Source organism: Quercus suber, unplaced genomic scaffold, assembly GCF_002906115.3.
Source record: "Quercus suber isolate HL8 unplaced genomic scaffold, Cork oak 2.0 scaffold_530, whole genome shotgun sequence".
NCBI classification, from domain to species: domain Eukaryota; kingdom Viridiplantae; phylum Streptophyta; class Magnoliopsida; order Fagales; family Fagaceae; genus Quercus; species Quercus suber.
In genome coordinates this window covers 66,328-91,312 of record NW_027069979.1, presented here as the reverse complement: position 1 = coordinate 91,312, position 24,985 = coordinate 66,328, and the positions used below count along the sequence as shown (strand labels likewise).

Below are 24,985 nucleotides of genomic sequence, written 5' to 3'. Positions count from 1 at the left end.
GTGAATCTTTACATATACCTTAATAAGTAAACCCTATACATTTCATTTTCTTAGATGCATAAAAAAAGACATCTATTCCATAATAATAGTGGCTAATTAGTTTTTTCATGTTCTCATTTATAACGTTTCTTACTATTATCATATTTTACTGGCTGTTGATTTTCATAACATAATAGAGGCATTAAATGAGAGTTAAATTCTTAGAACCTTTCATTAGATTTTAAAAGTCATAGTGTGTGAAGAATATAAGCATTTAAAGACTTTTTTTTTTTTATATATATATATATTTTATTATTTATAAATAATGTTAAATGAAATGTCAAAAAAAAAAAAAGATTTTGAAAATTTTCATCTTTATTTCTTATATATTTCTATTATTACTGAAGAACGTTTTCCTTTTAGTTTTGATAATAAATATGATTTTCTAGATTAGAGTTTGATTAGTTTCAAGTTTCAAGTTTAAATTTTGTATGATTTTATTTAATTGTTATTATATGATTTAATTAAGTGAATTTAACGATTTATTTATTTGCATTGTAAAGTTTATAATAACATTTGTAAGGTCATCTTTAATTAATTTTTTACTCCTTAGCCGTTGAGAGAGAGAGAGAGAGAGAGAGAGAGAGAGAGAGAGAGAGAGAGAGAGAGGGGCTTTTGTGTGTGGAAGAATAGAAATTATGCATGGAATAAGAGGGAGAATGACAATTTTATAGCATGAGGATAAGAATAAGAAGAGTCAAAAATAAGGGAAGATAAAAAGATAGAATAATATTAATATTAAGAGTAATGGGGATATGAAAAGTTGAAATGGAATGAGAAAGGTTGAAGAAAGTTAAGGTAGAGAGTAGTGGGGATATGAAAAGTTAAAATGGAATTGAAAATTTAATAATAAATAAGAATAATTAAAAATAAGATAAATTAAATATGATATTTTGATTGTAATATAATAGAGTTTTTAATTCATTTTAAATGTTAAAAAATTGTATAAAAAAATTGGAAAAAAATTGATAATGACATGACTGCTGACGTAGCTCAATGGGAGCGTAGCAACATTAAATGCTACGCTTCAGCTTTTAGTAATATATAGATATAAATATAGATGAATCATCCTTTTAACAAAAAAAGAATTATTCATTTAGTTGCCAACAGCATCATGGTTTTGAAACCCGGACCGGACCGTACGGTCCGACCAGAAAAACCGTGAACCTCTCACAATCACGGTTCTTTTAGGCTCTAAAACCGGTCTATGTCCAAAAAGCAAGAAACCGTTTGAACCGCGGTTCAACCGCACGATTTTGAGAACCGTAATCAAACCGTTTCTCACGGTTCCGTTTGAATCTGAACCTTGAAGAAGAAAAAAAAAAAAAAAACACAGAAAAACAAAAGAAAAAGAAACACAACTCCCTCTCCAGAGAAACACAGAAACACAACTCCCTCTCAAAAGAAAAAGAAAAAAAGTACATCATGTCTACCATTGCCATCTCCAGAGAAACATAGCACATCACGCAGCTCCCTTTCTTCAGAAACTCTTCTCTTGGGCGAAGCAAGCTTTAAATTCTAGCTTTGTTCTTCGTTGGTAATGTGTGTGTGACAGTGACAGGGTGAGAGTATGAGAGAAAGAATGAGAAACGGAGAGCTAGAGATAAAGAAAGAAAAATAAAAGCAGAGGACACTCTGCGTGGAGAAGGAAGAGTCTAGGCAAAATAAAAACAAGATGAGAAGAGTGGGGATGGGATGGGGATACGTGGGTGGAGGAGAAAAAACAAGAGAAAAAAAGAAAAAGAAAAGGAAAGGAAACGTATGGATGCCAGCAAAGAAGGAAATAATAATAAAAAGAATAAAAAAATTACAATTAAATGTTATTATAATATTTTTATAATATTTTACAATAAATTTTAAGTAATAGATTGTTATTAGTTAATATCGATGAGTAAAAAAATAATTTCAATAATGGGTTCAAATTATAATTAATAACGACTTTTTTATATGAATTTTTTTGTGAAAATATTGCTAAAAATGTTGTAGACTTCTTCACTGTTTCCGGAGATTTCTTCTTTGCTGTGCGTGTCAAGTGTCAACTACTCACATAAATACTTGCTTGCTGTCAAGCACTTCTTTCTTGGTTTTGTTATTTGTTTAACTTTAACCATTTTTAAATGCATGGACATCATTCTTCAGATCTAGCTTTTGATTTTGATTTTTTTTTTTTTTAATTCATAATAAATGGTGATAGTGACTATTCAAACGGGCTTGGAACAAAAAAAATGACCGGCAGTCAGATGGGCTTGGCAATGAATTTTCTCTTCACTATTTTATTGGGTTTCATACAATAAAAGTTATTGAGTACTAAAGTGTGCTTTGTCATGACTTAAAAATAATTTAGAAACTCAATAGTTATTTATATTTTTTTAGAATTTAATAATTTTTATTTGTATTATGAAAGTTGTGTTATAAAAAATACTATCTATATTTATTTTGGACTATTTTAGTTAATTTTTCTATTTTTTATTAATTTAATGTTTTTATATATATTTAAAATAATTATTAAATTAATTATGACGTCATAATGGGCTTGGCAATGAATTTTCTCTTCACTATTTTATTGGGTTTCATACAATAAAAGTTATTGAGTACTAAAGTGTGCTTTGTCATGACTTAAAAATAATTTAGAAACTCAATAGTTATTTATATTTTTTTAGAATTTAATAATTTTTATTTGTATTATGAAAGTTGTGTTATAAAAAATACTATCTATATTTATTTTGGACTATTTTAGTTAATTTTTCTATTTTTTATTAATTTAATGTTTTTATATATATTTAAAATAATTATTAAATTAATTATGACGTCATCACGGTTCGACCTCGGTTTGACCTCAGTTCGACCTCAAAAACCTTGAACTTCTCCCTTTTACGGTTCAATGAACGGTCCGAGTCTGAAAACCATGAACAGCATAACCCATATTGCATCAAGCAAGAACCAAAGTGTAATAACCACACACGGACACAAAACCCATACGTGCAATTCCACGTTTTTCTACCGGTTCAATCAGTGGCAGATTAGATAAAGGTGACTCAAATTTCTTTTCTTTTCTTTTTTTTGGTAAACAAGGTGACTCAAATTTCGCACGATAATTGATTTTGCAAGAGACATATCAAATCAGTTGGCTAATAATACCAATTATAATATAATTTTATGTATGAAAAGTTTAAAAAGATAAAAAACAGAACTTTTTTTTTTTTTTTGGGCTTTTGCACAATGTATTCTCAAGTCTTTCAACCAGATACTAATCACTATTTGCACCGAATAAGCTTACGAAGGGGTAAAGCACTGACTCAAAAAAATCTTTCCAAAATACAGGTGACAGAACTTTTTATCTTTTAAAGCTCACTGGCCCTTTAAAATTTATTATTAAAGAATCAATAACCTCGAAAGTTTGTGGTCTCCACCACCTTCCAAACTGACTTAAGTGAAGCTAACAATTCAAACAGCTATGAAGTCTACTGTGTAATAACACTTATAAAATGAATAGTCATTCAATCATTCCACAACGACACCTAATGCTTATAATGAGATTTTGAGGCTTTAAAATAATATCAAGGGATTTATTTATTTGTATATATTTGATAGATTTAAATTTCTCCGAAAAAAAAAAAGAAAAAAGAAAAAAAAAAAAAAGGATTTAAGAAACAATTGTTAGTATAATCATATGATATGAATTGACGCATAATGTGCTTTGAACTTCGAGAAGTTTTCTACTTTTCTCAAAGAATAATAGTTGTGATATTAAGTAATTTGAATAATGTCTTACGTCTAAGTCATAACTATTTCAAATCCACACACCAATAAAGGTTATTTCGATCAATACTAGTCACAAGCTTGTGCCATTTTAAGTAAATGAGATATATATATGAATTAATGGACAAAATTTAACTATAAACTTGCGGTTATAGCCAGTCAAGTTAACCAGTCAAACACAATGCATGATTACAAGGATCCTGTTTTCCTAATAGATAAATTAAATGACTAGATAACAAGAAATATGTACATTTTTGTTGAAAATAAATGAAATTATATAAATTATTTTTAATTTCTTATAACTTTATTGTAAAATTAAATCAACAAAATAAATTTAAATAAGATGATAGTGACTATTAACATTTAGATTTGTAAATTAACTAGAGTTTTGTCACTAAACTGACACTTTCTGGTATTTTTTTTTTCATAAGAGACACAAGTCACAAGTTTCCGATCAATGCCAGCATTATAGTATAGGCAAATGAGGCAGTCACCAAAGGCCCTCAAATTTTAACCAATAGAGTTATTTCTTTTATTGAAATAGTATTAATTAAGCTCAAATATTAGCCAATAAATAAAATAATAATTTTTTATCAAATGAAAAACAAGAAAAAAGAAGAAGAGAGAAATGTTTCCACAACATTTTCTCAACAAATCTTAAATGGAATATTGTTACTGGTTGTTATAGGTGGCAAAAAGTAATTTTACTGAAGGGTTCAAATTAAAACCAGTAACAACATAACTCCTAGAATTTGTTGTGAAAATATTGTAGATATAGCATTTCTAAAAATAAAAATAAAAATAAAAAAGTTACATACCCCCAAAAAATTCACAACAGTTGAGTTGACAAGCTTATATTGTTTCTCATATAGGTCTATCATTAACATCATCTGAGTTTCTTGTGTCTTTCATAGCTTGAATCTTGACTCGTCATGTACTTTAACACGCCTTCAATACTAGACTAACTAGGATTCTAAGTGTTACAAAATATCACAATTTTCTATTCTATTCCAATCCTACATACTTAATAGATTTCATAATACTTATAAAGTTATAGGGCAAATTTTGTAAGACTATTATATGATTAGCTATATTCCTTGGTACTGAATGTTTGGCTATTAAGAAGTAACATATCCATAAAATAAGTGTAGTTGAAATGAGAATGGTAAGAGGCATATATGGAAATGCATAGATAGATAGAATTTGAAATGAAGAAATTTGATTAAAGATTGGGGTAGCTCCTATTGATGAAAAGAAGAGAGAGAGTCACTTGAGATGGTTTGGTTATGTTCAAAGGAGAGTGGTTAACATACCGGTAGGAAAAAATGACTTGATCCAAGTTAACGATACGACAAAGATAAAGGGAGACAAAAATAATATTAGTAGAAGTTATAAAAAAAATGATGTCTTTAATGATTGAATAAGATATTTGAGGCTCAATATTTGTCTATACACCAAAAATCAATTGGTGTCTTAGTCGAACAATAAATAGCACAATCATCAGAAGCTGACGCTAAAGGCTGAAATTCTATATATATAAAAGGACATGTCAATTAAGGAAGTAAAAGATAGTGTGATTTCAAATAGAATAGAATAGAGGAAAAGAATACATATGGCCAACCTTTTTTTTATTTTTTATATTTGTTAATTCAACATGTGACTAACCCTAACTAATCTGTTCATCAATGTAAGGTTGAAATTTATCAACCATCTTGTTGGCTTTATTCCGTGCCAATTTGCTTGTAATTTAGCACTTAGTAACCCTGTATTTAGGTGAGATTCATGTAAAGGTAGTGTGTGAAAAGAGTGTGAAGAATTGCTCATCCTTGTGCAAAGAAGTAGAAACTCACGGCTAGGACTCGTGACTAACTCGCAGCTTGCAAGCCACCAAATGCTGTGCACGTGAGAAGCTTGCAGGAAGGTGAAGGGTCACGCCAACTATCGCACTACAGGACAAAAGTCTCAGGCTGGCCAAGCCGTTACCTCGCGACTTGAACTCGTGACTTGGACAAGCCGCGAAGTCAAGCCGCCAACCAACCCTGTTTGGCAAAAATTGACTCTTCGTATTCCAAACACACACCACTATATATAGACCCTTATACCCACAAAATCAAGAAAGCTTCCAGAGAGAATTTTGTGAGAGAAACTCTAGAGAAAAATAAGATTGTCTCATCCCCAATCTTCACTAAGAGACTCTACAAAATCATCTACTCTCTTCCTCTCCATTGATACATCCTTGAGAGGTTCTTGACCAAATCCTTTTTCTTACCATACCCACATCTGTGAGAAGATTGTTTTGGTGCTAAGGGAAGTAATTTGGAAGGGACCAATGGTTATTGGTTGATGCTATGGTGTATAGCGGAATCCAGTAAGCTAAAGAAGAAATAGGTTCGGCGCAACCTCGTTGGAGCAAGAAGCTTTGAGGGCTTAGGTACACTGGATAGATTAGGCTTGGAGGGTCTTCTGCTGTCCATGTATCCCAACTACATTCTTTAGTGGATTATTTACTGCTTGGAGGGCAGTAGAGAGGTTTTACGCCGAGAGCTTTGATTTCCTCTTCGATAACACATCGAGTGTTGTCCTTGTGTTTGCATCTCTCTTCCTTTATCTTTGCCATTTATTTTATGTTGTTAATGTGATTATATTTAGCTTAGATTGTTTTTCAATTCTATGTTTGGCTTATGTTCATGTTCCGCACATTAATTGTTTGATATTAAGCTTGAATTGATATTTTGTAATTTGGGGTCTAAACGTTCAAGGGTGTTTTACACACATATTGAACATTCAATCAAGAATCAATAATCAACCCCAAATTTTAATATTAAGACTTTTGTTATTAGTGATGGTTCATATTTGGTCATTTGTGATAGTAATTAGTTAAAAAAAACACAATTAGAATTGAAAAGAAGTGCTAATAAAATGATTTAACTTGACACTTTCTTCCCTTGTTCCAAATTGAAAATAGTCCCCATCTTTTTAGGATTTTGTTAACAAATGCTTTAAGGGTATTTATTAGTGAAACATATTTAAAAACTTTTTATGGAAAAAGTTGAAAGAAAACTTTTATCTTTTGACAATTTTTTCTATTTACTACAAAAGTGATGTCAATTTTTTTTTTTTTTTTTAAAATCATTAATAAGTGTTCTAGAGTTACTCCCTTATCAGACCCTTCTTACCCTTCTTTTTTATAACCGACTTCTTGTTGTTATTGGTGTTTTTTATTTTATATTTTTTTGGGGGTAAATTCCACTAACATATCTTGAGGTTTGGACTAATGTCAAATAGGTCCAAAACTTTTCAAAACTAGTCAAATTGGTCCTTGAAGCATACTTAGTCTCTAAATGATTAGTTATTTTTTCTCAACTTTTTAGAGACTAAATTGGTTTTAAGAACAGAATGTGTTAGTTTTGAAAAGTTTTGGATCTAGTAAGCATTAGTTCAAACACGTTAATGAAATTTACCCTATTTTATTTTATTTCATTTTTTATATTGCCTGAACAAATGCCCATGTTGATTCTTCAAATCTCGATGATTGAATCTAGACTTGACATAGAGTTCCTGTAGACTTAGACTTCTTTTTTTTTTTTTTTTTGTAAATAATAATACTTATTAGAACACACACGAAAATAGTAATATTAGTGTTTTAAACTGGATTTATAATATATTATATAACCAGAGTATAACTACAACTATAAATGTTAGACCATTTTGTAGTTGTACTCTAATTATGTAATATATTATAAACTGTAGACTTAGACTTAATTATTGAATCTAGACTTGACTTTAAGTTCTTAAAGACACTGTTTCCAATCATTAAGTTAAAGACAAATATTACCACCGGTGAAATAAAATGAACGTATGCGTTGGGGGGGGGGGGGGGGGGGGAGTTTAAGATTTAAGTGGCCTATAAACACCGCCAACATCTCTTGCCTCCATTCTCTTTCCTTGCAAGAGTTCAAGAATCAAGATTTAAGTGGGCTATAATGATTTAGATTTGAAAAGTTAATCAGAATTTTGGCACTAGACTAACTTTCTGGTTTTTTTTTTCTTTAATTATAAGAGACACACAAGGTTAGGCATTTTTATAGTTGTACTCTAATTATGTAATGTATTATAAACCGTAGACTTAGACTTAATTATTGAATCTAAACTTGACAGCATCCTTGACTTCCTTTTCTGTAAAGTCTTTGTCTAGTTCTTGCCTATGAATGAAAGAAAACCTCGGAAGATTATAACTGTCTAGCTTCCTTAGTATGTCCTCCTTGCTCATCTCTTCTAGCACTTGGTAAAGCTTTTCAAAGTGTTCTCTAATATGTGTTCTGATAGATTCATCGTCCTCCAACCATTGCCTCAAATCCTGTCTAATGTGAACTACACGATTATTTATCCTCCTTTGCTTTACTAAAGCATGAAAGTATTTTGAATTTATATCCCCTTTTTGAATCCAGTCTTTTCTAGCTTTCTGTGCCCAAAAGGATTCTTCCATATCCAACAGTAGTTGTAGTTCCTACTGTTTCTCTTTCTCTTGTTTGACTATCTCTGGGGTGTAATGTTGATTTTGCAAATACGTCGATTGGTTCTTCAGATCTGCTAAACGTTTATTGATATTTCCCAAGTCATTTTTATTCCATTCATTACATACCTATTGCACTCTCTTAAGTTTTTTTGTTAGTATATATGCAGCTGAACCCGATATTTTTTCCTACCATGTCTCTTCAATGAGTTTTTTATAGCTTGGGTGTAATAACCACATAGCTTCAAATCTTTGAGATCTTTTATGAAAGGTATACCTTTTATGGGTATCTAATATTAAAGGGGCATGATCTGAAATTGATATTGGCCAAGCTTCCAAACTGCTATGTTCATAAGTGTGTAGCCAGTCCAGATTAACAAAGGCTCCGTCAAGCCGTTCACACACTAATTCTTCCCCTTCCCTATTATTTTCCCATGTGTATTGTACTCCTGTAGCATTCATGGGGATCATACTTGCTTCTTGGAGACAATTGTATAGGTCTATTGCACCTAGACATGCTTGATTCCTAAGGGAAAATTTATCTTCTTGGTTAAGGACTTGGTTAAAATCTCCAATCCATACCCAAGGTCCTGTTATTGTGCTACGAAGGGATAAAAGATGATTCCATACATGTTTCCTTTTATGTGTGGTTGGATGACCATATATGAAATTGAAGTAGACAAATCCAACATTTGGCATTTTTATTCTAGTTTGGATAATATTCTTTGATGCATCCAATACAACAAGACAAACATTTGACCAACATAACAAAAGTCCCCCTGACATACCCACCCTACCCAGTTCTTCAAAATTCTCAAAAGACCATCTATGTGTCCAATGCCTTTACCTTCCTTTTGTTTTGTTTCCATCAAAAACATAATGGATGGTCTTTGTGCTTGGACAATCTTTGAGCATAGAGAAACTGTAGAGGGATTGCCTAGACCCCTACAGTTCCATGCCAAAATCCTCATGGTTGCTTCGGAGGCCTTTCATAGGCTGCCTCCGATATCCCTAGGTTGGACAAAAGGTGCAGAATCTGTGATAACATCAAACTAGCTTGAAGTTGCTGGGATGGTGGACTGTTCCAGCTAAAGCTTGGTTCCCTGTGTTGACTAGGGGTGTCAAGGATTCTAATTCTAATTCTAATTATAAGCTCATTATTTTCAATACCAATACATTGTAAAGCTGCTATTATAGTAGACACTTCCTCTGCTTGATTATAAAAATCCCACTGAGTTTCATTACTAGGAATCCATTGATGCTGATCAATTCTTCTTTGGCGTGGACTGCTTATAACCTGTGCATCATCATATCTTTGCCATTTGGGTGAAGGCTTTTTTGGTTTTTGATTTAGCAGCTAATTAAAAGAAGAACTGGAGTCATGCATCATCACCTCTGTGCATGCATGTTAGTTAGGCAGAGCAGCTATAGAATGAATCCTGGGATCACTTAGTTGTCTCACAGAGAGTCCATTTACCTGCATGAAATGTTGTATCAATCCTTGGAGATTATTTAGTAAGAGGGCAGGTCTTTGGGTTTTGCAGCAAAGGGAAAGGAGGGTTGATAGTGCTAATTGGGGGCTGAGCTCCCAAATATGTGTGCTAAACTCCATGTTTCCCACGGTGTTGTCTCCATACTGGCCAGTGAAATTATGAGAGCTTATATTCTCATGTTGAGCCACCCTGGTCATCATACTAGTGAGAGTGCCTCCAATAACTTGTGTGTCTTCATTATCCTGCGTAGTTCCACTGCTTTCTCCTATTTCAAAGTTTGAAAATTTTGGTACTTCTGGTAAAGTCTCAGCCTTATTGGTTTCAGGGCTTTCTGCATAAATTACCCCGAAGTCATAACTTGAAAACTCTTCTCTTACAGCCCTTTGGAAGCTAGAACAGGATGCCTCCCAATCCATGAAAACCAGCTCTGCATTAGTCAGCCCACATAAACCTTCTTCTAGCTCCACCAATTTAATATTTGAACCTTCCAGGTCCCATTATTGATTTTGTCTATTAGTAGCCTGATCTAAGGTTTGTTGCATAGTAGTGTTAACAGCAGCATTTGAAGGATCAATTTCTTCATCACTATCAACAAGAAAATTTGCTTCCCAAAGGCTGTCATTTGTAGGGCTATGAGGATTGTGGACTTCCAGATCACTTAAATCCCTTACCATAAACCTATCAAAGCTCAATTGCCCATGCACTGTCCTTTAGCTTTGAGAATGGTTTCTGCTGGATTCACCTTGATGAGATTGGTTGTTGTTTCAGGGTTGCTAGATTGTTGGTACTGGTTGGTTTGGTGTTGGTTGTTTGGATGTTAAGGAGCACCAGGTTGTTGATTGTTTGAGAGGTTTATTGGACTGGACTGTGAGTCAGCTTCGTATCTGACTTGAGTTGTTCTTCTACTAGGAAGACGTCTGAAGGCTCCTATGTCATCAGTGTACAAAACTTTTGTGATATCCAGACCAAACTCAATAGGGTAGCGAGATCGTGTTCGGAAGGCTTGATCTCTAAGTAATTCTTCCACATCCGCAATATCCATGTGACATTGGTTTCGAGAATGCCCAATCAACCCACACTTTTTGCAAATTTTGAAAATGCGTTCATAACGACATTCTATCCACATGTATTGACCATCATCATGTTTAAGAATGAATCCAGCGACTAGAGGAAGCCATGGATCGATCCTTACTTGCATTCTCAGGAAATAGATGTTACGAGGGAAAGCGGGCTGCCAGTCTATAGAGACATATTCTCCAATTAGATCACCCATAAAGTGTGCCAAATTTGTGTCATGATATTCCAATGGTAGATTGTGCACTTGAACCCAAGCAGTGAAGAAAGTTAACTGGATTCGATTTAAAACTAGATTAGGAGTCCACTGCTCCACTACAAGCAAAGCACCATCAACAGACCATGGCCCCTTACGAAGTATATATTCCTGGTCTGTTGGATATTCAAAGCGGATAATATAGTAGTTCCCTTGCCTCTCTACTATTCAAATACTACCTCTAAGCCTCCGGGCAGAATTAAGAATAGACTACATTCTTCTTACAGAGAAACATCTTTTGTCTAGAAGATATCCCACCAAGCAATGCCTCTATAATACTGTGTTCCTTTCTAGGGAGGCACTGTCTAGTTGAATAACAGGTCCCTTGTGAAAGATGGAATTGGTAAGGATGTCCTCATTGTTGTGGTTTTGTGAATCGCCCATATCTTCGACATCTTGCCAAGCTTCTGAATCATTGCTATCGCTCCATCCTATTTCTCTGTTGTTCTAACTTGGCTCCATGGATTTAGAGTAGGGGTGGTTGGATTGATGAAGGGCAGGGATACCAGATTTTTCCTTTGTTGGGTTGGGATGATTAGAATGGGAGATAGATTTTTGGGGTGATATATGGGGTGAGCTATGTGTAAAGAGTTCAGAGGTTTTGTCTGAATACTTGTAATCCACCATATGTTGTTTTTTAGAGTGTTCAGAGGTGGATGAAATTTTTTGGAACTTTGTAGGATGAAGATCATCTATATAAGGGGGAGGGTGGAATGATTTCTTCCAAAATTTCATTGGTTGTTCTGGTGGTGGGATAGTAGAGTTAGCCTGAACATAGGGGTAAGAGTTAAATAGCTGATCTAAGTAGCTGGGATAATCATGGTAATGCATGCGTGGAGGAGGAGACTCTGTGCCCATTCTAATCTATATATTACTAAAAGCTGAAACGTAGCATTTAATGTTGCTACGCTCCAGTTAAGCCATGTCAGCGTCATGTCATCATTTATTTTCTTTTCTTTTTTTTTCTTTTTTTTTTATTTTATTTTTATTTTTTATCGATTGCCATTTATTGAGTCTCTTTTTAAATTCAGGTGTTACTTTATCTCCATATCCATCGTGTGTCTCTCCATTAACCCAGACTCTTGAGATGCCGCTATTATATGGAATTCTTATAGTCACTGATACTTTGTCTCCAAATCTATCGTGTGTCTTTCTATTAACCCAGACTCTTGAGATGCCGCTATTATATGGAATTTTTATAGTCACCGATAGATTGCAACCTCCTCACCTCTCATTTTTTTTCTATAAATTTTCAATTGTTCTCTATTTACAAATTGATCAGTATGGCCTTCAATGCGATAGTTTCCTGAGTGTTTTTTCCTTTCTTTTGGTCATGGCTCAAGTTCATCTACCAAAACCCAATCAAGTGAGCAAAGGAGATAGATAATGACTCTAGAGCTTGCAAATGAAACTAAAGCAGATGAGAGGTGAACATTGGTAGCCCAGGTTAAAAGGGTATAAATTGAAAATGAGTTCTGCTATTTGTATTATTCTTATTCTTTTTTTTTTCTTTTTTTATTCCCATCTCATTATTAGGAAAAAAAACGTAGTTCTATTTTGAGATTTCATTATGAACGAGATTGAGTTTTCATGGTCTTAAAACTATTAAAATATATATTTTTTTTAAAAAAAAAAATTATTTGAGTTGGGTATTTGATCATGTTTGTTATAAATTGTTTTATGGTTGCCATTCTCTAGACTGTAGGAATGTTACTCTCAATATGTTTGTTCAATGTGATGTTTTTATTTTGGTCTTTGTTTTATAGTAAGAGTGTTATTCATTTTCATCAAAGAGAAATTGTTATTGTTCTCTTTTTCCCGTCATCTTATATGCTGAACTAAATTTCATTTTTATCTTTGTTTTGTTTGTCAATTCTTTGACAGATGTCAATGATCAAGACTCGCAATCATTGGAGGCTTTTTAATCTATTGAAGGTCATACCATCAATTGGTAACCATTCTTTCTTCGAACATTTTGAAGGAAAGGAATAAATTTGTTGCTTTTCTTGGGTGATGTTTGATAATTTGCTTTTTATGGTTCAATACACATTAGCTATTTTATATTTTCATTTCCTTATACTAATAATTTGTTTTTTATTGTTTAATTTGACTATTTGGTGTCCCAGAAATTGTGGGAAAATTAAACAGAAAAGAGAGTAAAGTTTGAATCTTAAATTTTTTTTTTTTTGTGTATGGAACTTGGGATGTAATAGTTTAAATTTTTTTATCTTAATCTTTTAAAGGAAACTTTAATTCTTCAAAGTACATCAGCTTAAGTAGATTGTTGTGTTGTGGTTAGAATTTTTGTGTTTGGGGTCTTAGTTGGCCTGTTTGGTTGATGAATAACTTTGGGGATTATTTAGCTTATGAGAAATTTTTTGGTATTTTAGGAATGAGGAAATTCAAAGAATTGAGTTATTTTTAAATTCCATTAGTACCTAGCTTTATGCTAACTATTGTGAGGATAGAAAAATTAATTGGTTCTTGATTTTTGAATACCTATCTTTAATGCTGTGTACATGAACAATAATTGGGTTTTTAGTTTTAGATTTTGAATTATGCTATTTTTTCAACAACTTGATTTTCTTTTTTGAATTTTCTCTTCTTAAATATCTAGAATACTACGTACATGAGTTTTAGACAAATCTTAACAATACCATTTCTTTTGGATTTTACTATTTCTTTCCGTATTAAACACAATATGATATAGTTGATGTGTTCCAATGAAGGCAGAAGCAATTGCTATTTTTGGGCATAGCAACTGATACAATTTGATAACTTCCTGTAGCCATTTGAAATTCATAACCTGGAATGTTAATAGACATCTTCTTTGAGGTAAGAACAATTGGCCGAGTTAGCAAGTTTACAATTCGTATAAGCTCTATTTTGATTTTCTGTGGGAATTCAAAACAATGATAATTGAGTGATTTGTATATGGACACATTGATAAATGTCTATAGTAGACATAGGTGGAATCAATGGTACATTACTATTTGACAATTTGGTCTTTGATGGAAATTGATATAAGTGAGGATCTATTAAATTTGATCATTTTGCTGAAGTGAGGTTTGTTTAATATGTATTGTATTTATTTACCTTATTGTAAATAAGCTTTTGTACGTGATGATTCTAACCTATAAAACTTCACTTTACTTTCTATTTTTTGTGGTCTCATTCTTTTTTGTTGGCAACTAACTAAACATCACTTTTGAGAATTAAGGATTTAGCAACTGGTACGAAGGTTGCACCTCAAAATTTAGAAGAATTAAAATATGATACAATCTCGTCATGGGAAGAAAAATAGAAATCTAATGTTGTGTTGGCATGTCCCTCCATTATTGGTTTTCAAATATCATATCTATAAAAAAAAATAAAAAATAAAAAAAATAAAAATAAAATAAAAAACCCAAAATAATATAATGATATATTTGTAGAGATAGAGAGTTGGAAAATAATTTTAGAAATAGTCAATTTTTTAGGAGCAAACTATCTTCAATAAATTTTAGAGAATAAATTATGAATTGTATCATATTACAAAATATATAATCACACGCATCGCGTGAGCCTGCGACTAGTTTACTATTAAAAAGGATGTTTAAGGTCCCCAAATAAAGTTTTCTGTAGATTTATAGAGTTTAGGTAGTATTAATTAAGAAGTTAATCTCACCTGGATTGGGTGTGGGTTAGAAGGTTTGCATGTGAAGGGGAAAAGAGATTGAGTGAGTGGAATCTATAAATTGGGTTTAAGCGGCAGAGGATAATTATAACCACTCCAGGCCAATAGCAGAGCACCAAAAGTGATGATTTAACTTAAAAACACGAGCTTACAGATACACAAATCGTGTTTAAAGGTTTAGGGTATGAAGAACTATCACTGGAAAAAGGGGTTTTAGGGATTTTATACAATTGGGTATAAAACTACAGAGGATAATTATAACCACTGAAGGCCAATAGCAGAGCACCAAAAGTGATAATTAAATTTAGAAACACGAGTTTACAGAAACACAAATCGTGTTTTAGGGTTTGGGTTATAAAGAATTATCGCTGAAAAGGGGTTTTAAGGATTTTGATTGCAAGAATTTTTTTCAATTGGATGTAATTTGAAAATTAAATGGAGAAACGGGTCAAGGGGCAAAAGTAAACACACAACAAAGGAAAAGATTAAGCAATTGGGCAACGGGAAAGGTATAGATTAAGAGGGGAGTATAGGAAGCATCGTGGAGATATTGGGTGGGGCAAAAATATAGCCTGTGTGCTAAGGCTTTGCAAGCCAAAGGGAAGAAAAGTAGGGGAATTAGGATAGGTGAGTAGAGAAATGATTGCAGCCGGAGATATGGATCAGATTTGAAGAATAGTGGCGATTATTTGGAAAGAACAACGAAGAAGCTCTCAGAAGAGAGTAAAGTGCTCTCAGACAAGACGAGAGAATTAGTGTGTATTCTTGCATTAGTTCCCCAAAGTGTTGGAATACCATGGGACCTACAATTACACAAGCTACTCTTAGGTTTTTAAAATCAAGTTTCATTCTTAAAGAACTCAACAACACTTTCATCACTTTGATCCCAAAGTGCCAAACCCCGGAATTGATCGGAGATTTTAGACCAATCAACCTGTGTAACGTTGCCTACAAGGTGGCATCGAAAGTTTTGGCAAACAGATTAAAACCCATTATGGAAGACATCATTACCCCATACTAGAATGCTTTCATCAAAGGGCGTCCAATTTCAGACAATCTTATAATTGCTCCTGAATTACTCCATACCATAAAAACAAAGAAAACAGGCCAAGCTCGATTTGCAGCTATAAAAGTAGACTTGAGTAAAGCTTATGATCGCCTAAGTTGGAATTTCTTGGAAGCTGTCCTCTAAAAAATGGGATTCAGCCAACTATGGATTAATTCTATTATGCAATGTGTTAGCACAATAACCTACAGAATCCTAATCAATGGTACTCCAACTGAAAACATCAAACCAATAAGAGGTATCAGACAAGGTGATCCGCTTTCCACTTACCTCTTTATTCTTTGTGCTAATATTTTATCTTGCATGCTACTGAATATAGAGAATAAAGGACTTATACAGGGTATTGACTTAGGAAAAGGAGAAATGCCCATATCACACTTATTTTTTGCTGACGACATCCTTTTATTCATGAAACTAAACAAACAAACTCCAGAGCACATGAAAGAGGTCTTGGAAAGCTTTTCTAAAATTTCTAGATAAAAAATAAATGATAGCAAATCCGTCATGACTGTCAGTCCAAACTGTAATTCGGAAGAAAGGGAAGATTCAAGATTCAAGATTCAAATGAAAAACATGATTGGAAAATATTTGGGGATTCCCATTGACCCATGTACCAAAATGAAGGACATAGGAAATCAAATCATTGACCGAATTCAAAGTAAACTACAAAACTGGAAAGGTAAGTTATTGTCCCAAGCAGGCAAACTCACTTTGATCAAATCAGTCATGCAAGCTATGCCAATTTACACTATGTCAATACATCTCCTTCCAAAAGATACTTGCAAACGAATTGATAAAATAATGCGAGATTTTTGGTGGGGTGATAATATTGAGAAGAAAAAGATTCACACAATTGCTTGGGAAAAGATTTGCCAAACAAGATGCAATGGGGGTCTTGGAATTAGGAAAACAGAAACATTCAATAAAACCTTAGTAGCAAAACCATTTTGGAGAATAGGGCAAAATCCACAATTGTTACTAGCCAAAACCTTGAAAAGCAAATATTTCCCCAAGGTCAACCATATATGGGAAATAGATCGAGTCCCTAAAAACTCCAGCCAGATGTGGAAAAATATATGGCAAACAAGGAACTCCTCACTGGCGCAAGCAAAGTGGCAAGTGGGAAGAGGGGATAGCATTAGATTGAGAGACTCCCTTTGGTACAAGCCAAGAAGTGTTGACCNTATAATCTCGTCTTGAACCTTATGAACCATAGGAAGCACTGTAGTTTTAACCTCTTCGACTTCACCAAGATGTAGATCTTCAAGGACTGTGGAGGGTTGACCAGAAGCACATTCAACAACTTCAACTTTCACATCATGTGCACCCTCTAATGTAATACTCTCTTTAGGCACCATCTCTTCACCTTGCTGCTCTTCAATAGATTCATTTCCTTGCACGTATGTTAAAGCAACATTTGTTGACGCATGTACGTCTTTGTCAACAGTAGGCTTTGGTGTTGCTGGAGGATTCTCAACGACTAAGATATCATCATCAATGTTGTCTTCTATTGGGGCAGCAAGAAGTTCATTGTGATCTAGTGTCCGTGGTTTCCCAATTGAATCGGATTGAGTCTTCTTGTATTGAGCAATCCTGTCTTGAATATCTTTCATGAGCTTTACAGTTAAGTCTGTTACTCCCCTGTTAGATAATTCCTTGGTAGATTGTTCAAAAGTGCGTTGAGGACATGAAATAAGATGAGGATGAGGATTCATCGTATTTGCTTCAACTTGAAAAGTACCACACTGAGATTGGGGTAGATATTTAGCTCGATAGTATGGTGACAAATACTCATCACAAAGCTTTTCTTTCATATCTTCCCACACACTGATGGCAGGTTCATAATCCACATAGCGGAAATATTCAAGCTTCTCCCAAAACCTTTGTGCATGACCTCTTAACTTCAACTTGGCATACCTAACCTTTTTATTATCTGCCCAATTTGCTTGCTCAAAGAATTGCTCCATCCCATTTATCCAGTTGACAAAATCTCGTGGATAAGTATCATCACCATCAAAATAAGGCGCGTCAGATATTACCATGATTCTCTAAAATAATTGCCTCTTTTTTTTTTTCTTTTTTTTTTCTTTTTTTTTTATATGGGTAAGATTTTCTGGCTCTTTCCTGCGGTGATGCTTCAACGGATCGGTGTTTGCTCTGATACCAAATATGACGCAGGACAACCAGAACAAAAACTAAACAATAGAAAAATAAAGGGATATGACCTAGGAGTCAGCACCTAGGCCTTGCTTGGAGTCAGCACCAAGCGGGAAAACCACTAGGAGTCAGCACCTAGGGTAGACCTGGAGTCAGCACCAGACCAAAGAAAGACCAAACGGCCATTTTTTTCATTCATCAAAATATCAACTATCTCCTCAAGGAGTACAATAAGTTGCTTATAGAGGATTGCTAAACCCTAGTTCTAATTGGCTAGGAAACCCTAATTGTCTTATTACAAAAATAACCTTACTTCTAAATTAAAATACTAAAAGCCCAATAACTAAAAGCCCAATAAACTAATAGAACCTAAAACATAAAAATACAATGGGCTTGCAAACATAAATAATACTAAATAATAATCTTCTTGTGTCTCCCGCATCACCCTCCGTAACACAAACAGCTACCAAAGTCATGGCATTCAAAGTCTTGTTCTGTAGCCTTGTACTTTTGTTAGTTTCCTTGCTCCATTTTGCTACCTTTGCTTCCTCCACAACTTCTTCTGTGACTGCTACAGCTGAAGTAGGTAAAGCATTTAAGGAAGCAGAAGCTCTTCTAAACTGGAAAGCCAGTCTTGACAACCAAAACAAATCTCTCCTGTCTTCGTGGGTTGGAGACCGCCCATGCATTAATTGGGTTGAAATTACTTGCGATGACTTGGAATTGGGTGTCACTCGCCTAAACCTTTCCAGTTTTGGTTTGAAAGGTACGCTTTACAACCTTAACTTCTCTTCCTTTCCGAACCTCCACAGTGTGTCTTTTACAAAACTCGCTTTATGGAACTATTCCTGATAGTATTGGAGATCTTTCTAAACTCACCCATCTCGACTTCTCTCACAATAATCTTTCTGGTGCATTTCCTCCTAGCATTTTTAACCTTTCCAAACTTCAGTTTTCAATTTGAGTGGAAATCAGATATCGGGAAGAATTTCCCCCGAGATAGGCCAAATGATAAGTCTTCAATATTTAATGGTTTCCGGTAATTTACTCAATAATTCCCTCCCTCAAGAAATAGGAGCATTGAGAGATCTAATATATCTTGCTTTAAACGGAAATAGTCTCATAGGCCCCATTCCAGCTTCTATGAGAAGCTTGAGCAATTTATCAGTTCTTTACCTATGACAAGTGACAACGAGCTTTCGGGACCTATTCCTCTAGAAATTGGAAAGTTGGGCAACTTAACCATACTATTCCTATTAAACAACAAATTTTCTGGTTCCGTACCCCGAGAAGTTGGAATGGTGAGATCGCTCACTCAACTTGATTTGTCATCTAATTTTCTCATTGGTCCTATTCCCTCTTCCATTGGAAACTTGAGCGAGTTACAACAACTTACCTTTATTCCAAAAATATCTCTGGTTCCATTCCTGAGGAAATAGGATTGCTTAAACATATGTGGGTCCTTCAATTACTAAATAATAGTCTCACTGGTCCAATTCCAACCACGATTGGAAATTTGACCAAGCTTACCAGTTTAGATTTGTCCCAAAATGAACTAAGTGGTTCAATTCCTGCTTCCATAGGACAACTAGCTGCCTTGTCTATACTTTTACTTAATGACAACAAACTTTCTGGATCGATTCCAACCACTATTGGAAACGTGACCAAGCTTACCTCTTTAACTCTGCACTTGAACGAACTTTCTGGATCAATTCCAACCACTATTGGAAACATGATCAAGCTTACCGGTTTAGCTCTGCCCTCGACCGAACTTTCTGGATCAATTCCAACCACTATTGGAAACATGACCAAGCTTACCTATTATGCCCTCGACCGAACTTTCTGGATCAATTCCAACCACTATTGGAAACATGACCAAGCTTACCTATTTATCTTTTCGTATTAATAAACTAAGTGGTTCAATTCCGCTGGAGATGAGTAATCTGACAAGTTTGACAAATTTGCAACTTGGAAACAACAATTTCATAGGCCAGTTACCCCCACAAATATGCCAATCTAGATCACTTGTTAACTTTTCTGTCCAGGACAACCACTTTACAGGTCCTATCCCAAGAACCTTGAAAAACTGCACTAGCCTCAATCGAGTTAGGCTAGAAGGAAACCAACTGACAGGAAATATATCTGAAGCTTTCGACATCTGCCCGAACTTGACTTATATTGATTTGAGTAGTAATAATCTGTATGGTGAATTTTCTTGGAAGCGGGGGAAGTGTCACAATTTGAGAAGCCTAAAAATCTCCAACAACAAGATTTCTGGCAAGATACCACTTGAACTTGGCGAGGCAAACATGCTAGGTGTCCTTGACCTCTCTTCAAATCATCTAATTGGGAAGATTCCAAAGGAATTGGGGCGCTTGAAGTCATTGATCGAAATTCATTTGAATGATAACCAACTTTCAGGTACCATTCCTTTAGAAATTAGATGGCTATTTGATCTAACACATTTTAACGTGGCAGTAAATAATCTCAGCAGCTCAATCCCCAAAGAACTTGGAGAGTGCTAAAGATTATTGTTCCTAAATTTGAGTAGAAATATACTCAATGGAAGTATTCCTTCTACTATAGGAAGCATGCAGTCTCTTAAAAGTCTTGATGTTAGTCAAAATTTGCTGGTAGGAGAGATACCACAACAGCTTGGAGGCATGAAAATGTTGGAAACATTAAACCTCTCTCACAATAATGTCTCTGGTTCCATCCCATCCTCGTTCGGTGACGGTGCAAGCTTGACATCCATTGATATATCCTATAATGAGTTAGAGGGTCCTATTCCTAACATCACGGCCTTCCGCAAGGCTCCAATCGCAGCACTAAAAAATAACAAAGGCTTGTGTGGTAATGTTGCTGGTTTGAAGGCTTGCCCAAAAATGATTCCTGATACTCCATCTAAGAGACACAACCGATTTTTGGTAATAATTTTAATCTCTCTTTGGGGCACGCTGTTTTTTATATTTGTCATTGTAGGAGTTTCACTTCTTCTTTACCAAAGAGTGAAGAAAACAGAAGATAAGCCAAGAGAAGTGCGTAACGATAATCTTTTTGCAATATGTGAGTTATGATGGAAAAATGGTGTATGAAAACATCATTGAAGCTACGAAGGAATTCGATTCCAAATATTGCATTGGAGTGGGAGGATATGGAAGTGTTTACAAAGCTGAGTTGCAAACAAGCCAAGTTGTTGCTGTGAAGAAACTTCACCCACTACTTGATGGCAAGATATCCAATCAAAAAGCCTTCACGAGCGAGATTCATGCCTTAATAGAAATAAGACATCATAACATTGTAAAGTTGTTCGGTTTTTGTTCACATCCGAAACACTCTCTTTTGGTTTATGAGTTTTTGAAAGGAGGAAGCTTGGTGAAGTTATTAAACAGTGAGGAGGGAGCAAAAACATTTGATTGGATTAAGAGAGTCGATGTGGTAAAAGGTGTAGTGAATGCATTATCTTATATGCACCATGATTGCTCACCTCCTATAATTCATCCTGATATATCAAGTAAGAATGTTCTATTGGATCCAGAATATGAGGCTCACATCTCTAACCTTGGTACTGCTAGGCTTTTGAAACCTGATTCATCCAACTAGATGTCACTTGCAGGCACCTATGGATACATGGCTCCAGGTTAGTTTTTTTGTTGTTGTCTATAGTGTAAAAGGTTTTCCAAGCTTATGTAGGGACCATCCAATATCATAGCATAAAAATATTTCCAAGCTTAAGTTAGAAGAACATCTGTCATGGCCGACATGGACACCAAACAACCAATTTCCATAGTTATTACAACATATTTTAGAATAAAAATTTAATTATTTTTATTTTAGCTAACAACTTTTCAAAACACCCATAGCTAATTATCTATTCTATATTATATTTTATTAAAATATTAATTTTCTTAATTTTTTTTGTAATTTTCTCTCTCCACTCACAATAATTACCAACCAATAATTGAATAAAATAATAAAATGCACAAGAAACAATTCCTCCTAAATTTGGACAAGCACTATAGCAATATCTTATTTTGTCACACGGGTTCATAACCTGATAAGGGTGTTTTTTAAGTTTTATTGGCTAAATTTTAGCTAGGCCTTTTGCTATTTTAACAAATTTAAGGCAACTACTCTAGGATTTTTAGCTATTTTCCTATTATTACATAATAAAGTTCATACTCAGGTGTATGTACTTATAGAGTAAGCAATTTAACTTTGTTAATTATTATTTATACCATGATTGGGCCCATAGTAGAAATAAATTCATATAGAAGAAAATGTAGCCACTTGCAAGGTTATTTTGTTCTGTATGTAAACCTTTAAATAATTCTAACATATGCTCAGTTGTCACATAATACAAATTTTGCTACATTTTTTACGACATAATAGACAAGTTATCAAGTTGCAGACTAACCACCTGTTATGTTTCGTTCTAAAAATGACTAAAAAGTGCAAAGTCTTTTTTTTTTTTTTTAATCTCTCCAGGTGAAGTCAGTTTCTAAGTTGATTGTAGTAAATGCAGTATTATATCATATGTAACATGCATGTAGTATAGTATACCTTTGATTCTATTGATGATAAAATTAAACAAGAAACTAGCACGTCCCCCCTTGTTTCACCCAATTCATAAAGCTAAAGGTTTTGTTCAATGCAAAAGTTCTGTGAATGGATCCAAGTTCCAAACATATGATATCAATAAAATTGATATATTTTACAATTTTCTTATGCATGGGCCCAATTCAAGTAGTGTTTAGATTTTATTGCTAATAATGGTGTTGCTATAACCTTGATCAATTCTTTTCCCATGCAGAGCTTGCCTACACAATGGAAAATAATGAGAAGTGTGATATTTTTAGTTTTGGAGTGTTGGCTTTAGAAATAATCATGGGAAAGCATCTTGGAGATCTGATCTCGTCTCTCTCATCATCAACATTTACAACCTATGATATGCTATTGAAGGATGTGTTGGACCAACGCCTTTCACTTTCTATAAATCGAGTTGCTATGGAAGTGCTCTCCATTGCAAAGATTGCAATTGCTTGCTTGCACACTATTCCCCAATCTCGCCCAACAATGCAACAAGTTTCTCAAGAGCTTTCAACTCAAAAACCACATTTTCCAAATACATTATTCACGATCACATTAGGAGAAGTAGTTGATCTCAGAGGCTCAACTGTCTAATAGCTTGTTTTGTTTATGTTCCCATTGTCGTTCCCCTACTTCTTCACATATAATTCCTTCTAGTAAGCTATTTATCTTGTTTTACTGTATTATGTTTATTTGCAAGTTGTATTAGTCTAAATGCAGAATTGAGAATTTCGCTAATAAAACCATAAAGAGTTTTTATTTGATCCATATATATTAAGTAGATTCAATATGTTGATTGAGGATCTTTTTAGTTTGGATACATATACATATATATATATATATATATATATGTATGTATGTATGTATGTATATATAATTGTGTCAAATTGAAAGTTTTGTAGTGTCAAAATATTGCATTTCGAGATCAAGAGAAAGATTCAAGATGAGCTCTTTAAAATTGAAGTTTCAAGGTCATGTGACTTTACTTAGTTAGTTGTTAGAATCCTTGAGTTATTTAAATTTTAACACAGTTTTGGGGAAATGTTATTTCCTCTCAGCCTCTTTATAGACGTTGTAGAACCCATGCCTTTTCACCTTCGCAACCAAATACTTTTGCCACAGGGGTGCAAATTGAAAGGATCCCAAGACTTGAGTATCATTTTATTTGTCACTATTTGAGTACTTCCCATTTAAAGTAGGACATATTTTTACTCCTTAGCCTACATATCGTTCCACTGTCTTCTACTTCCATGTCAATATCCTAGGAGCCTTTGTACACTCTTGTTGTCATGCATTACTTGTGCATTTATTTATTTAGCATAGTGCATGTATGCCTTTTGTTTTTGGTTTAATATAAAGAACATAACATAGATTATTGAGTCAAAATCTTCTATCTCACTTTTCTTACTCCACTCTATACTCCACTAATAAATACTTGCCACGTGTGTACCTAATTAATTAAATACTACTATTAATTAATAACTGTAGTATTAATAAGTCAATAATGATAGTATTAAATTAATTAAGTAAACACGTGGCAAGTATTTATTGGTGGAGTATAGAGTGGAGCAGGAAAAGTGGGACAGAAGATTTGGACTCTAGATTATTTTTAATTTTTCAATTTCTTGTCGTGCATTGTACTATTGGTTGACCATAGAGCACTTTGTTCGTGTTGTGCCTAGTGTAGCTCGACTTGAGCACTTTCATGCCCTAGCAAATTAGTTAAGTTGTAGAATTGTGGGAGTATCAGACGGCAATTGATCATGTGACCTAAATTTCATTTTACTTATTTTGACGATACACTAAAAAATTAATTATGGGAGCAAGATATATATATGTGTGTGTGTGGTGTCCATCTCACCACCAGTCTATATGTTACAATTATCTGTGTACTTATAGAAAAAAGTCGGTATCACAAAACTAAATAAAATGTGGTACACTACACACAAAAAGGGTTAAATGTCAAAAAATATGCTTGATCTAAAAAATTATGAATCATAGGATACACTTTTGATACCTTTAAAAATGACATATAGGAGATGTGGAGTTATAAAATGTAACTCTTTAGATAGTAGCGTTAATCAAACTATTATGATATTGTATTTGATGATGAGTCCAATTTCCTAAGTTACCTCACATATTTTTGTAATTGGCTCACTAATTTGTTTCATACACGACTATGATTTTAAAAATCAGATCGGACCGTCTGATTCAACTGAGAATCGGACACCAATCCTTGTTGTCATTGATGACTAAGGTTTTGTTTGCCATTGTTGTTCTTGTTAGAGCATCCTCATCAAGTATGTCAAATGCTATATTTTTAGCATTTGACACACCAAATACCAAAATACTTAATTCATGA

The 24,985-nt window shown here is 33.9% G+C and overlaps 2 protein-coding genes, 1 long non-coding RNA gene and 1 pseudogene across 3 annotated transcripts; all 4 read left to right on the top strand.

Moving 5' to 3' along the window:
• The first annotated feature begins 12,470 nt into the window (after positions 1-12,470).
• On the top strand, positions 12,471-13,952 carry LOC136063461 (uncharacterized). The gene is made up of 3 exons (XR_010625117.1): positions 12,471-12,589; positions 13,019-13,085; positions 13,864-13,952. It is a non-coding gene; the product is annotated as an uncharacterized LOC136063461 (long non-coding RNA).
• A 4,555-nt stretch (positions 13,953-18,507) lies between these two features.
• On the top strand, positions 18,508-19,939 carry LOC112000130 (MDIS1-interacting receptor like kinase 2-like). Its single transcript, XM_024032239.2, has 2 exons — positions 18,508-18,799; positions 19,473-19,939. The coding sequence occupies exons 1-2, from the start codon at positions 18,508-18,510 to the stop codon at positions 19,937-19,939; spliced, it is 759 nt and encodes a 252-aa protein (XP_023888007.2).
• Positions 19,940-19,967: 28 nt separating this feature from the next.
• On the top strand, positions 19,968-21,110 carry LOC112021418 (MDIS1-interacting receptor like kinase 2-like). Its single transcript, XM_024053985.2, has 2 exons — positions 19,968-20,454; positions 20,620-21,110. The coding sequence occupies exons 1-2, from the start codon at positions 19,968-19,970 to the stop codon at positions 21,108-21,110; spliced, it is 978 nt and encodes a 325-aa protein (XP_023909753.2).
• On the top strand, positions 20,180-23,333 carry LOC112000126 (MDIS1-interacting receptor like kinase 2-like; annotated as a pseudogene).
• Positions 23,334-24,985: the final 1,652 nt, after the last annotated feature.